This window comes from Oryx dammah, unplaced genomic scaffold, assembly GCF_014754425.2.
Source record: "Oryx dammah isolate SB20612 unplaced genomic scaffold, SCBI_Odam_1.1 HiC_scaffold_13, whole genome shotgun sequence".
NCBI lineage: Eukaryota > Metazoa > Chordata > Mammalia > Artiodactyla > Bovidae > Oryx > Oryx dammah.
The window spans coordinates 16,088,327-16,100,484 of NW_024070197.1; the positions used below are offsets into that span (position 1 = coordinate 16,088,327).

Consider the following 12,158-nt stretch of genomic DNA (forward strand, 5'->3'; position numbering starts at 1 on the left):
CTGGGCATGCTGTCAGGGCCCAGACCTTCCACTTCCCTTTTTTGGGTCAAGCAGACTGGGGGTTGAGCTGACATGAGAGGTGCTGGGGATTTCTGGGTGTGGCTATGGCCCTTGGAAACGAAGCTCCTTCTAGCCCCAGGTGACCCTGGGGTTCTGGCTTCCATTCTGGCCCTGTGCATAGACACAGAATCCCAGTTAGGAGCTGGGGACAGTCCCAATTAGCAAAGGGGCACTGGGCAAGAGATGGTCAGAGACAAGGAGATGGGAACAAAAGGAGATCGAATGACAGAAGACACCAAGAGAAACAGCTAGGAAAAGGAGCAGACACAGAGCCACCCCCCAAACTGGGACAGAATCAAGAATGGACTAGGGAGAGGGGCCCAGACAGGACTCCACAATTAGGCTAGGTAGGGGGAGACCCCCTGGAAGAGATCACCAAGGGGCACAATCCAAAGTCGACCCTCAGCCAAGGATGAGAAGGCAGCCCGCAGAGGCAAGGCCCCGCCCTGCGCGCGCCTTTCTGGCCTCTGCTGCCCCCTGCTGGCGCCGGCCGCAGTGTTCAGGCAGAAAGAAACGCCAGAGACAAAGCTGCTTTGAAGCCACTCTTCATTCCCTCCTTGTCCCTTCCCCCACTCCCAGCCCTGATGGCTCACAGGGTGCCTCCAGGGCCCGTAGGTGGTGCAGGTGTCTTGCCTGTGACCTTGTTGGCGCAGTCCAGCAGGGCAGTGTGAATGTCCTTGGCACAGGCAATCTGGGCTTTGATGACTGCCAGGTACTGTGGGTAGGGCAGGCTGTCAGGCTGGACGGCATCAGGCTTGGTGGCTGTGGGCACCAATGTCGGAGAGTGCTTGGCACTGTCGCAGCTCTGTGACAGACACTCATGTGCCAGGCGCTGTGGACAGGCAAGCAAAGTGCAGTATTAGCCTCACTCCGGGTACTGCCAATCCCACCCCAAGGGCCAGCCTGGGGTAGGCTTTTCAGCCTCTGGAATCCTGGGGTCTTGAGGTCGGAACTTGACCCTGTCACTCACTTGCTGGGTGACCTCAGGCATGTGGCTTCTCCTCTCTGGGCCTGTTAACTCCTTTGGAAAATGGGTTTGGTAAGTACTTCTGCTACCTCATCAAACGAGAATGGTGAGTGCAATGTGTGAGACACAGGCATAGGTCGTAGCAAGTTATTTAAGTGCCAGTTGATGGGTGTCAACTACTATTATTGTGGCTCTCCTAACCCTAGGCTTGGCATCGGCACTAGCTTCTCTGGTGGGACCTGCCCCTCCTAGTTTTCCTTCTACTTCTCTGGCTGGTTCTTCTAGATGCCTGTTAAACTACCTAAGCCTTAAGTGTGGCAATTCCTGAATCCTGTCTCCTCCTCTCATTCTCCTGCCCTCTAGGGGGTGTCTCACCAACATACACACCACTCTGCTCTGAACTCTGCACTGATGTGCCCACTTCCCCTAAAATTCCAGAGCTCCTATACTCTGCCCCCCAAACCACTCCCCTTCCTGGGTCCCTGTCTCTACCATCCAAACCAGACCCCTGGGCCTCATCTTGGAGACTCTTCCCACAGCCCATCAGTCCCACTGCCCAGGCACAAAGCCTTCTGACTATCTCTCCCACCTGCCCTTTCCCACTTCCTCAGGACCTCGCCCTGATGAAACCTAGTGGCTCCTGAATCCTGCCATGGGCCCCCAGCCTCCACTCTAAGCCCCTCGAACCCATCCCTCATTTGGCAACCAGAGGCATACCCCTAAAAAAACAAATGGGTTGATGTTTTTCCTTGCTTGAAACCCTCCATGGCTCCCTAGCAACCTCCGGGCTATATTCAAAATCCAACAAGCCCCAGTGCCTATCATACCTCAGTCAGACTGAATTTCATGACATTCTTAAAGGGAACTTAAAGCAGAAGCTGTTCCTCTTGGTTGGAACATCTTTCTACCACTACGAAGCTCCTCAAACTGCCTTTTCCTTTAAAATCCAGTTCAAAATGATGATGACGCTATAAGATAAAACATTTGCCACTTGTCTAATACCATGTTAAATGCTTTACAATCTTGCATGTAAAGAGTCCTTCCCCCAAATCCATTTTTCAAAGGAGGAATCCAAGGTTCAAAGGGAGAGACTTGTGGTCCCTCTGACTCCAAAGGCTGTGCTCTGAGCCATCTGCCCTCCTCTCAACTTCTGCCCTTCTTCCCTTTTTGTTCCAGTTTTGGCTCAGATGTGCTCTCTACTAGTAGTCTATCCTGAGCCACTTCCTCCCTAGACCCACCCTAGGTGGGGTCAGATGCCATCTCTGGATGTCTACAGCCCCCTTATTTTAACCTTGCCCCCTCTGCCTGCCCCTCACCCCCACATCCCAGCCCCGAGCCTTCTGCCCAAGTTTCCCCCTTCATGGTCTTCCATGTCTTGAGCTTCTCCTGCCTGAGCCCTGACTCTCTGAGCTCTCACTGCTGGAGGATATATTTGTCACCCACTGAACTGGAAGCTCTGTGAAGGCAAGGACTGAGCAACTTTCTGTCCCCAGTATCAGGTGCAGTATCCACACAGGTCTGGGCCATAGGAGGTGCTCAGTGAGCATGTGTCAACTGACTGAATGAAGGTTTCTGAAGCACAGGAACTGAGGTAGTTGTGGTCACCTGGTGGCTAGGAGGCCCCTTACCAGGCAGAGCTCTAGCTGGTCACAAAGTGCATAGAACTCTTCCAGACACTTGTCAAAGCGCTGAATGGGTCCATCGCTGCTCTTTCTACAGTCCAGGAGAAGAAGGTGGGATATGGATTTCCAGTCTCTGGGACTAAGTGACTACCCAACCAAGTATGCATCAGAAAACGAGGTATAGGCCCAGGAGACCCAAAGCAAGACCTAGGGGACAGTTGATAGTAGAAGGGGCAAAAAGGGCAAGGCCGGGGTAGGGAGTAGGCTTCAAAATAAAGAGAAAGGAGGGATGGGTGGGGTACAAGGGGGATGTTTTTGAGACTAGGATGGAGATACTGACATCCTGGAGAAAGGGGAGTACTCACTGCCCATTGTCAATGTTAGTGTTCTGAATCAGGTTCTGGGCTGCAACCTTCATCAAGGTCTAAAGAGGGAAAGGCGAAAAAAAAAAAAAAAAGGTGTGGGAGATGAAGAAACAGAAGAGGACACTTTTGGTAGATCTTCACTCTTCCTTAAGATATAGCCAACCTCAGGCCTCCTCTTGTTACTTCTCCTCCTATCACCGCAGAGTAATTCCAGCTTCCATTCCTTTACAGCAATTACTATCTATATTTTTCCAAAGGCCCGCTTTCTCTTGCCAGTAATTTCCCAGACATACCTTAGGGTCCTCCCTCACCCACCAGTCACGGTCAGTCAAGGCTAGTCCTTTCCTCAGGCTTTAACGTCCAGAGCTAGGTTTTTTCTTTAAATTCCCTCCAACTCGAATTCCGGTCAGTCTCAAACTCAAGATTCTCTCTGATCCCACCTTACACTGTCAATCCACAGAACTTCGCTTTGGCATCACGAAGACAGTCTCATTCCTCTTTCCTTCTTAACGCTTCTTTTGCTCTCTCCCAGACTAAACAATCCCTCCGCCCACCCCCCGGATGGCAGAGAGCCAAATCTCCCAAACCATCACCTGTAGACTCTCCTTCAGCTGCGGGATGAGCATCTTATAGCGCTGCACAGGATCGAAGTCCTGTTGCTGTTGCTGCAAAAGTCCGCCCTGGGCAGGTCCCACAAGTTGTGCTGGTGGTTGTGGCTGCTGCTGGGGGCCCGACCCACCAGCTGAACCTGGACCCGACACACTGGCGGTAGAAGAAGTCGCTGAAGCTTGCTGTTGGGATGCAGCCATCTTCTTCGCCTCGCGCACCGGAAGTGCGTCACAAGTGCGTCTTCCCGGTTTCTTTTTAGCGTCTTCGTCTCTGGGCCCTGTTTGCTGATTAGCTCCGCCTCCCAGACAATACAATCAATGAGAGGAAAGAACCCACCCTCCAACTCGTGACTCTCAAATCCGACGGCTACAATGAGACATCGATAAACCAATCACAAGAGGCTCTTCCCGCCTCGCTCCAGCCTTTGCACAGTCGCTGGCCAATCCGGGTGTGGATCCAATCAGACTCTATTTCCCAGAAGACCTAGCGGGCTGAGGCGACCTGCGGTCCTCAGAGTCTTGGCGGCAGTTGGTGGAGACGGACCTGTGGGGCAGTCCTTGGTGTTGTTTGCACGTTTACCTGAGTACTACGCAGTACTCCAGTGTTCCGGGAACTCTTCTCACCAGCCCACCTCACTCCGGCCCTATCCGTGAGGAGAGCGGCGCCAGCCCGAGCCCTGCCTGGGATTGGGCGCCCGCCGAAGTCGGCACGCCGTTTGCCGTGGCTCTGTGAGGCTCTTGTCAGGATTGCCCTCGCCTCATCGCCATGGCGCCCACTATCCAGACCCAGGCCCAGCGCGAGGATGGCCACAGGTAGGCACTCCGCCACCTTACTGTACCGCCTTTCTCTAGGTCTGGGTGGGCGTCAGCGAGATGAGAGGGTCAGGTGGATTTGTCAGTCTACAACCTTGCCAGCCCCCCAGGTCTGCCCGTGTCGTCACGGAGCGCACACCCGTTCAGGGGGGGCGGGTCCCGGACGTGGTGTTCCCTAGCTCTCCCTACACCTTCCCTGCCATTTCTGGAATTAAGCTGTTGAGGATTGAGTTTTTATTCTTCCAGTCAAGCGTTTGGAGACCCCTTTCCCCCCAAAACAATTATTTGACTCTATTATTAAAGTATTTGAAGACGTGTCCTTGAAAAGGGATTTAAAAACATTTAGGGACACTGTCTCTAAGAGGCATACTTGACTCCCTCTGTTCGAGTACTTGAGGTACCTCTACCAAGAGGAATTATCATGTCACCCTCTTCTTCCCTTTTAAAAGCTTGGAAAAGCCCCCTTCGCTCTCCTGTCAATCCTGTTCTTTCCATCTTTTGTCATCGTCTCTCTTTTACCCACCAGGCCCAATTCTCACCGGACTTTGCCTGAGAGGTGAGCTCCATCGTGTTTCCCCAGGATGGGTGGGCCAAGTGGGGCTGGGTGCAGAGGTGGGGCAGCAGGAGCCAGGCTTTGAGCCACTGTGTTCCCAGGTCTGGAGTGGTCTGCCGAGTCAAGTACTGCAACAGCCTCCCTGACATCCCCTTCGACCCGAAGTTCATCACCTATCCCTTTGACCAGAACAGGTGAGACTAAGAATGGGGTGTTGGGAAACACCTTAGAATATGAGATCCTTGAGGGTAAGGACTGCTTTTTATGACGGTTCAGGGCACAGAATGGTACTTAACCTGTAATAGTAGGTGTGCTGTAGGTGTCTGTTAAGCAAGCAGTATCCAAGTTTCTTTACACTTAAGAGCTGCTAGCCTTCTGATTCCAACGTGGAGGTTATTTCATTCTGAATTCCTCCCTGGAGTACCTTAGCCTCTAGGAAGCTGGGCTGTGAGGGGTAAGGCTGGAATCAGGAAACAATAATGGGCATGTTTTCCCTACCCAGGTTTGTTCAGTACAAAGCAACTTCCCTGGAAAAACAGCACAAACATGATCTCTTGACTGAGCCAGACCTGGGAGTTACCATTGACCTCATCAACCCTGATACCTACCGCATCGACCCCAATGGTGTGTTGGGAGACAGGGAGGGCCTGCTCTAGGCTAGCGAGGGCCAGCTCTGGGCCTCCCTCAGAGTCCTCCTCTCACCTTGCTTTCTTCTAGTACTCCTAGACCCAGCTGATGAGAAGCTTCTGGAAGAGGAGATTCAGGCCCCCACCAGTTCCAAGAGGTGAGGGGGTGCTGAGTGGGGACTTAGGACTGGTGCTGATGGGAAGGCAGTGGGGTCCTGAGGTGCCTGATTCTCCCACTCCAGATCCCAGCAGCATGCGAAGGTGGTGCCATGGATGCGGAAGACAGAGTACATCTCCACTGAGTTCAACCGTTATGGCATTTCCAATGAAAAGCCTGAGGTCAAGTAAGTTATAGTGGGTAGGGAGGGAAGGTGGAGATTTCAGGTATGTCCAGTTACCTCTAAATGTTTCTCTCTTTCTCAGGATTGGGGTTTCTGTGAAGCAGCAATTCACTGAGGAGGAAATATACAAAGACAGGGATAGCCAGATCACAGCTATTGAGAAGACTTTTGAGGATGCCCAGAAATCTGTAATTGAAGGACTGGGATAGAGGAAGGGGGGATAAAGCTATGGCTCCAGAGCACTTTGTACTTTTTCTTACCCTGCTTTTTTGCCTCTGCCAGATCTCCCAGCATTATAGCAAGCCCCGAGTGACACCAGTGGAGGTCATGCCTGTCTTTCCAGATTTTAAGGTCAGATCCAGGGCAGGGGGCAGAGAGGGACAGCCTGCCATCTCTGCCTATCCTAGTCTAACCCCAGTGCCTCCATCCCCCAGATGTGGATCAACCCTTGTGCTCAGGTAATCTTTGACTCAGACCCCGCCCCCAAGGACACAAGTGGTGCAGCTGCACTGGAGATGATGTCTCAGGCCATGATCAGGTGAGTGGCCCTGCTGTCCACCTCGGCCTGCTTTTCATTGATTCTGTCCTCACTCAGTCTTCACTGCTCCTCTTTCCCCCTCAAACAGAGGCATGATGGATGAGGAAGGGAACCAGTTTGTGGCTTACTTTCTGCCTGTGGAGGAAACACTGAAGAAACGAAAACGGGACCAGGAAGAGGAGATGGATTATGCACCAGATGATGTGTATGTGGGTTGGGGTTAGGTTTTAGGTATTGAGAAGTGTCTCCTTTTCTCCCTCATAGGGAAGAAATGGGGCTGACCCTGTCTCCTTCATCCTCAGGTATGACTACAAGATTGCTCGAGAGTACAACTGGAATGTGAAGAACAAGGCTAGCAAGGGCTATGAGGAAAACTACTTCTTTATCTTCCGAGAGGGTGATGGTGTTTACTACAATGAATTGGAGACCAGGTACTCAGCACAATCCTACCTCACTCAGATTAGCTTGGGCTTGTACTTCAGAATCAGGATCTTGGAGTGTACAAAAACAGCCACCTTGGAGATCATTTGTATCTAGGGATTTGCCACGTGCATTTATAAGAGTGGAAGCCTATAAAGCTGGAGCCGGTTCTAACACAAGAACCCAGAAGAAAAACCTCTACCTAATACTGGAGAAGTTTGGAGCTTTCATGTAGGGTAGGACTGCTAAGTTGTAAACATAGCTAAAATATGGAGTAATATGTAAAATTTAATGTTTTAAATAAATGAAATGCTAGATACCCCAGTTCAAAAAACATGACCCCTAAACTTCCCTGATGGTTACAAGTTTACTGCTGTGCTGGGACCCTTGGTGTAAAGGTTGGGAAAGAGTGACCTTGAGTTTCTGTTTAAAGCAGAGATCACAAATTCTGATCCCATTAAGCCAGGCAAAAAATGTAAAATGCACAGTAGGCTGTTGGGGTCTAAGTGACCTGGAGCCCTTGGCAACCTTCAAGGAACACCAAGACCCAGCATAGCAAAGGGCTCCAACCCACTGCTGCTATTTTGGGGGGGTGGGGGTGGGGATCAGAGGCCCAGTGGAGTTATAGAATCTTATTTTCTAAAAGCCAGAAATCCAGATTCTCTTTTTAAGTGTTGGTATCTAATTCACATTAAAATCTACTTTTTTATACATTTATGTGTTTATGTAAAGGGTATACATATACACATATATAAAGTACAGGGCACTCAAACTGATACCTTTGGAGCTATCTATTTTCTTGCCTGTGAAAGTGAAGTTGCTCAGTCATGTCTGACTCTTTACTACCCCATGGACTGTAGCCTGCTAGGCTCCTGCGTCCATGGGATTCTCCAGGCCAGAATACTGGAGTGGGTTGCCATTTCCTTCTCGAGGGGATCTTCCCGACACAGGGATCGAACTCCAGGTCTCCTGCACTGCAGGCAGATTCTTTACCATCTGAGCCACCAGGGGCTCCTTTTCTTCTTGCCTGTTCCCTACCCCAAATTTAGTTTCCCTTATTCAGTCTGTATTTATTCTGGTCTTTTCTGGGCTAGGTACAAATGAGTAAAGACGAGTAAGAACCAAGTTAGACCAGATTCCCCACAGGGGTCTTTAACTGAATCTCATGTACCTCCCCCCAATTCTACCACTGCAGGGTTCGCCTGAGTAAGCGCCGAGCCAAGGCTGGGGTTCAGTCAGGTACCAATGCCCTGCTTGTGGTCAAACACCGGGACATGAATGAGAAGGAATTAGAAGCCCAGGTAACAAGCACCACTGACCCCGGTCTCCCATGGGGAGGGTGGTAGTTGGTAGAGTGGCACAGGAACCAGATCGAACCTTTTCCGTCCCCTCAACTGTCCTGCTTCCAGGAGGCACGGAAGGCTCAGCTGGAGAACCATGAACCCGAGGAGGAAGAAGAGGAGGAAATGGAGACAGAAGAGAAAGAAGCTGGGGGCTCAGGTAAAGCTGGACAGACCGAACTGTGATGGTGGGTGGGTGGGGAACTTGGGTCTTACTTCTTGCTCCCTTGCAGATGAGGAACGAGAGAAGGGCAGCAGCAGTGAGAAGGAAGGCAGCGAGGATGAGCACTCTGGCAGTGAGAGTGAACGGGAGGAAGGTGACAGGGATGAGGCGAGTGACAAGAGTGGCAGCGGCGAGGATGAAAGCAGTGAGGATGAGGCCCGGGCCGCCAGAGACAAAGAGGAGATCTTCGGCAGTGATGCTGATTCGGAGGATGACGCTGACTCTGATGATGAGGACAGAGGACGGGCTCGAGGCAGTGACAATGACTCAGACAGTGGCAGTGATGGGGGTGGCCAGCGGAGCCGGAGCCACAGCCGGAGCCGGAGCGCCAGTCCCTTCCCCAGTGGCAGTGAGCATTCTGCTCAGGAGGATGGCAGTGAAGCTGCAGCTTCTGATTCCAGTGAAGCTGACAGTGACAGTGACTGAGTCCCAGAGCCTTCAGCCCTGGCACAGATAGTTATTTTGTGCAGGAAGGCACTTTTCGAGTGGTCTCTTTGTGAGCCTATTGCTTTGTTTTCGTCTCTTCCAAACCTTTGCTGTTAATAAAGCCAGCTTCTCTTTACTTCCCTTCCCAGGCACCATGGTCTCATTCTACCTGCCCCACGCAGAACCCCCCTGAACCACCCCAGGTGCTTAAGGCACAAAAGCAAAGGCCACAAAGGCAGGGTCACTAGGTTTTTCAGGAAATGTAGCATAACAAAGATCAGAATCCTTTTTGTTTGTTTGTTCTTTTTTTTTTTTTTTTTCCAAAATAAGCCCAGACCATTAAACAAGTGAAACTCCATCAAATAAGTCTTCTCCAACAGCGAGAAAAACTGTACAGTTACTCAAAGCTGATTCTGCCAGTGGGGCTGGGAATAGAAGGGAGGGTGAAATCATGGTGGAGGAGGGGGTGCTGGGGAGGGGCAGGAGTGGGTCAGGATCCTGCCCATCAGAGTGGGGCCGCCTGCGTCCTGCACACTCTGCTGACAGGTGGGGGAAGGGGGCAGCTCTTGCCTCCCATTATGTAGGGGTGTCCCTCACCGCCTCCCAGTGCCAGGCAGACTGCTCACCCTGATGGGTAGTGAACAAGACAGGACTGGCTGGGAGGAGGTGAGGGTCTCTTAAGAGGGACACCCTGCTGATTCCAAAAAACGAGGTGGCCCCTGTCCATCCCACTTCCCCGGGCTAGGAGGAGGATTGGAGAAGCCCTGGGAGTTGGAGGGGAATGAGCAAAGGCACAGAAACATGGAGGGGCCGGGATGGGGGACTTGCATAGGTTGATGAGTGTGCAAGAGGTACATAAATAAACCTGACACCCCACCCAGCCCGGCACTGGGAGAGGAGGTAGGGACCTAGAGCAGGTCCCCAGGGCCACCCCACCCCCTGGCTTCCTCCCCAACCCTGGGTCAGAGTTGAGGGAGGTCCAGACCAGGAAGGCAGAGGCAAGAAGGACTGGGGAATGGGTGGGTGAGTGCAGGGAGGGTGGTGGTTTAAAATTTTTTTTTTTTTTTTGGTTTTTTGTTTTTTCCCAACATTTTGTTATCTTTAATAACATACACAATGGTTACCAGCCATATTCATAACAAAAGTTATTCATAAAATGTATCTAAAAATAACATTTTTTCCTTTTCGGTGTGAAAAGCTTGAGAATGTCCCAGTGAGGGGGGGGAGCGTTGAGGAGATGGGGTTGGAAGAGGAGACCCTGGCTTCCCCATAGCCTGAACCCCCAAATCCCCTCCCTCCAACTGGGCCCCAGCACAACCCCTCAGTAGGAACAGAGATTGGTATGATTCTGGGGCTGGGACGAACCTCTGGGTTATGATATATAGTGTTCCACTTAAGTGAGGTCATGACAATGAGGGAGTGGGGTGGGGGAAGGGTAAAAGAAAAGGAGATAGGGGTGGGGAAGGAAACCAAAAACCATCCCCTTTCCCTTATTCTTTACCCCCAAGTCTTTCAGCAGCTAGACTTGGGAGTGGAGAAGAATTTGTGTTGGTGGGGGTAGGAGACGTTAAGGCAACAGACTTCCTGACCTCACTGGCTGCCCTGGCTCCCAGCCTTCGACCTCTGCATCTGCGGAGCCAGGGCTAAGGGTGGGGTGGGGAAGGGCTAGGGGGTGTGGAGGGGGCTCTGCCCTCTCCCCTCGTAAAATTCAGGCTCCCCCTGCCACTTTCTTGGCTCAGAGAGAGGCCTGAGGATTCTAAAAATGAGAGGGAATGATCAGAGAGAAAAACCGTTAAGAACTATATAAATATGTATCTTAAATAGACCTAAGAAATTAATTGCAGAGAACCTCTGATAAACAGGGCAAAAGGAAGTGAGTGAGAGGAGGGTGGCTCCTGTCCTTGGGGAATGATGGGAATGGGGAAGAAGAAGGTGTAAGGAGGTGAGGGAGAGAGAGACAGGCAGACAGACACGCTCCTCTCCTCACCCGCCTTTATCTCCTCAGCTCCTCTCAAATAACATTCAGGAGAGCAGATTATCTACCCCACTCATCTCTCCCCAAATGTCAGATAGTTCTGAGCAGGCCCCACAAGAGAGTGGGTCAGTGAGTCTGGGGGAGACTTTTTCCTTGGGAGGGGCAGGTGGCCGGCAGTCTAGAGGAGGCAGGGGTGGGACAGGGCCAGGTGGGGGGTGAAGGAGGGAAGGAGGGGGCAGGCAGGCTGGCCAGTCCCTGCCCCCTTTATCCTGGCTGCCCCCTACCTCCCCGGGCCTCAGCAGAGATCCCTCGACGGGCCTGGGAGTGAGCAAGGCGTGTGCCAATGTTAAACAAAAGTTAAAAGGGTGAGAGAGTAGAAAAATATTAGAATGTATAGCTGAGCCAGCCCACCCTCTCGCTGTCGCGGAGAAGCCCGTTGGGGGTTGGCCCCCCCCCGCCGCCCGGGGAGCCTATGGGTGCGCTGGGCTGTGGGTCCCGTCAGATGGTGGAGGTTTTGTCTGTCCCATCTGTGGTGAGAAAGGGAGGAAGGGAGGAAGATCAGGAGCTGGCGGGAGGCCCAAAAAAAGGTGCTCAGGTAGCCTGTCATCCCAGTCAGGCCCTCCCTGGAGTCCAGCCTCCCCTAGGGACCCCTCAGGATGACTCTGAGTTGCTCAGTTCAGAGGTGGAGACGCTGCTGGGTAGGTGGGAGCTGGGTCAGGGAAAGAGGAAATGCTCACCACCCAAGGCGTGTTCTGTCATGCTCAGACATAGAGACTCCAGAGTGGGATTGATCTCCAGGTCAGGCCCAGGGACCGGGCAGTCTGGGTGGGAGAGAGGAGAACAGAAGCAGTAAGGACTGGACTGGGGTGAAGGGTAGAGTCACGAAGACAGAGGCTGGCGTGAAGGAGAGACTGAGGGGGACAAGAAGGAAAGGAGAGGCAAGAAACAGAGACACAGAGCCTGTAAGACATACACACCCTTGGTACTGGGCAGACCTAACACCACTCACTGCTTAAAAGCCTTTCTGGGTTCCTCACTGCTTCTAGAGGAACTCTGAGCTTTTTACCCGGGTTCACAAGACCCTGCTCTTTCACCTTCCAGCCTCACCTCTCATGATGTCCCCTATAAACCCACAAACCATGTCGGACCATCTAATTGTCTCTCCTTAATAATAAAAAAAAAGTTGACCTCTCTGAGACTCAGATTCATGACTAATAAGATGGGAATATCAGTGCCTTCACAAGTGCAGCTGGGAGGATTTGACTGAACAGTGCAGGAAAG

General features: G+C 52.0%; 3 protein-coding genes across 3 annotated transcripts in view; 1 reads left to right on the forward strand and 2 right to left on the reverse strand.

Annotated features, from left to right (window-relative positions):
* Positions 1 to 589: 589 nt before the first annotated feature.
* On the reverse strand, positions 590 to 3,903 carry MED29 (mediator complex subunit 29). Its single transcript, XM_040252829.1, has 4 exons — positions 3,608 to 3,903; positions 3,015 to 3,073; positions 2,656 to 2,740; positions 590 to 892 (listed from the first exon to the last, which is right to left on the reverse strand). The coding sequence occupies exons 1-4, from the start codon at positions 3,821 to 3,823 to the stop codon at positions 650 to 652; spliced, it is 603 nt and encodes a 200-aa protein (XP_040108763.1). The 5' UTR covers positions 3,824 to 3,903; the 3' UTR covers positions 590 to 649.
* Positions 3,904 to 4,077: 174 nt separating this feature from the next.
* PAF1 (PAF1 homolog, Paf1/RNA polymerase II complex component) lies at positions 4,078 to 9,048 on the forward strand. Its single transcript, XM_040252732.1, has 14 exons — positions 4,078 to 4,435; positions 4,962 to 4,991; positions 5,090 to 5,182; positions 5,491 to 5,612; positions 5,706 to 5,772; positions 5,857 to 5,958; positions 6,038 to 6,143; positions 6,238 to 6,306; positions 6,390 to 6,493; positions 6,582 to 6,698; positions 6,796 to 6,924; positions 8,109 to 8,214; positions 8,323 to 8,413; positions 8,487 to 9,048. Exons 1-14 carry the CDS (start codon positions 4,389 to 4,391, stop codon positions 8,900 to 8,902), a joined length of 1,599 nt encoding a protein of 532 aa, XP_040108666.1. The 5' UTR covers positions 4,078 to 4,388; the 3' UTR covers positions 8,903 to 9,048.
* A 137-nt stretch (positions 9,049 to 9,185) lies between these two features.
* SAMD4B (sterile alpha motif domain containing 4B) overlaps positions 9,186 to 12,158 on the reverse strand; it is a 36,289-nt gene continuing 33,316 nt past the window's right edge. Inside the window, exons 12-13 of the mRNA XM_040252695.1 lie at positions 11,615 to 11,698; positions 9,186 to 11,404 (exon numbers count right to left, since the gene is read on the reverse strand). Of these exons, the coding sequence (XP_040108629.1) occupies positions 11,376 to 11,404; positions 11,615 to 11,698 (113 nt within the window). The 3' untranslated portion in view covers positions 9,186 to 11,375. The remainder of the gene's footprint in view (positions 11,405 to 11,614; positions 11,699 to 12,158) is intronic.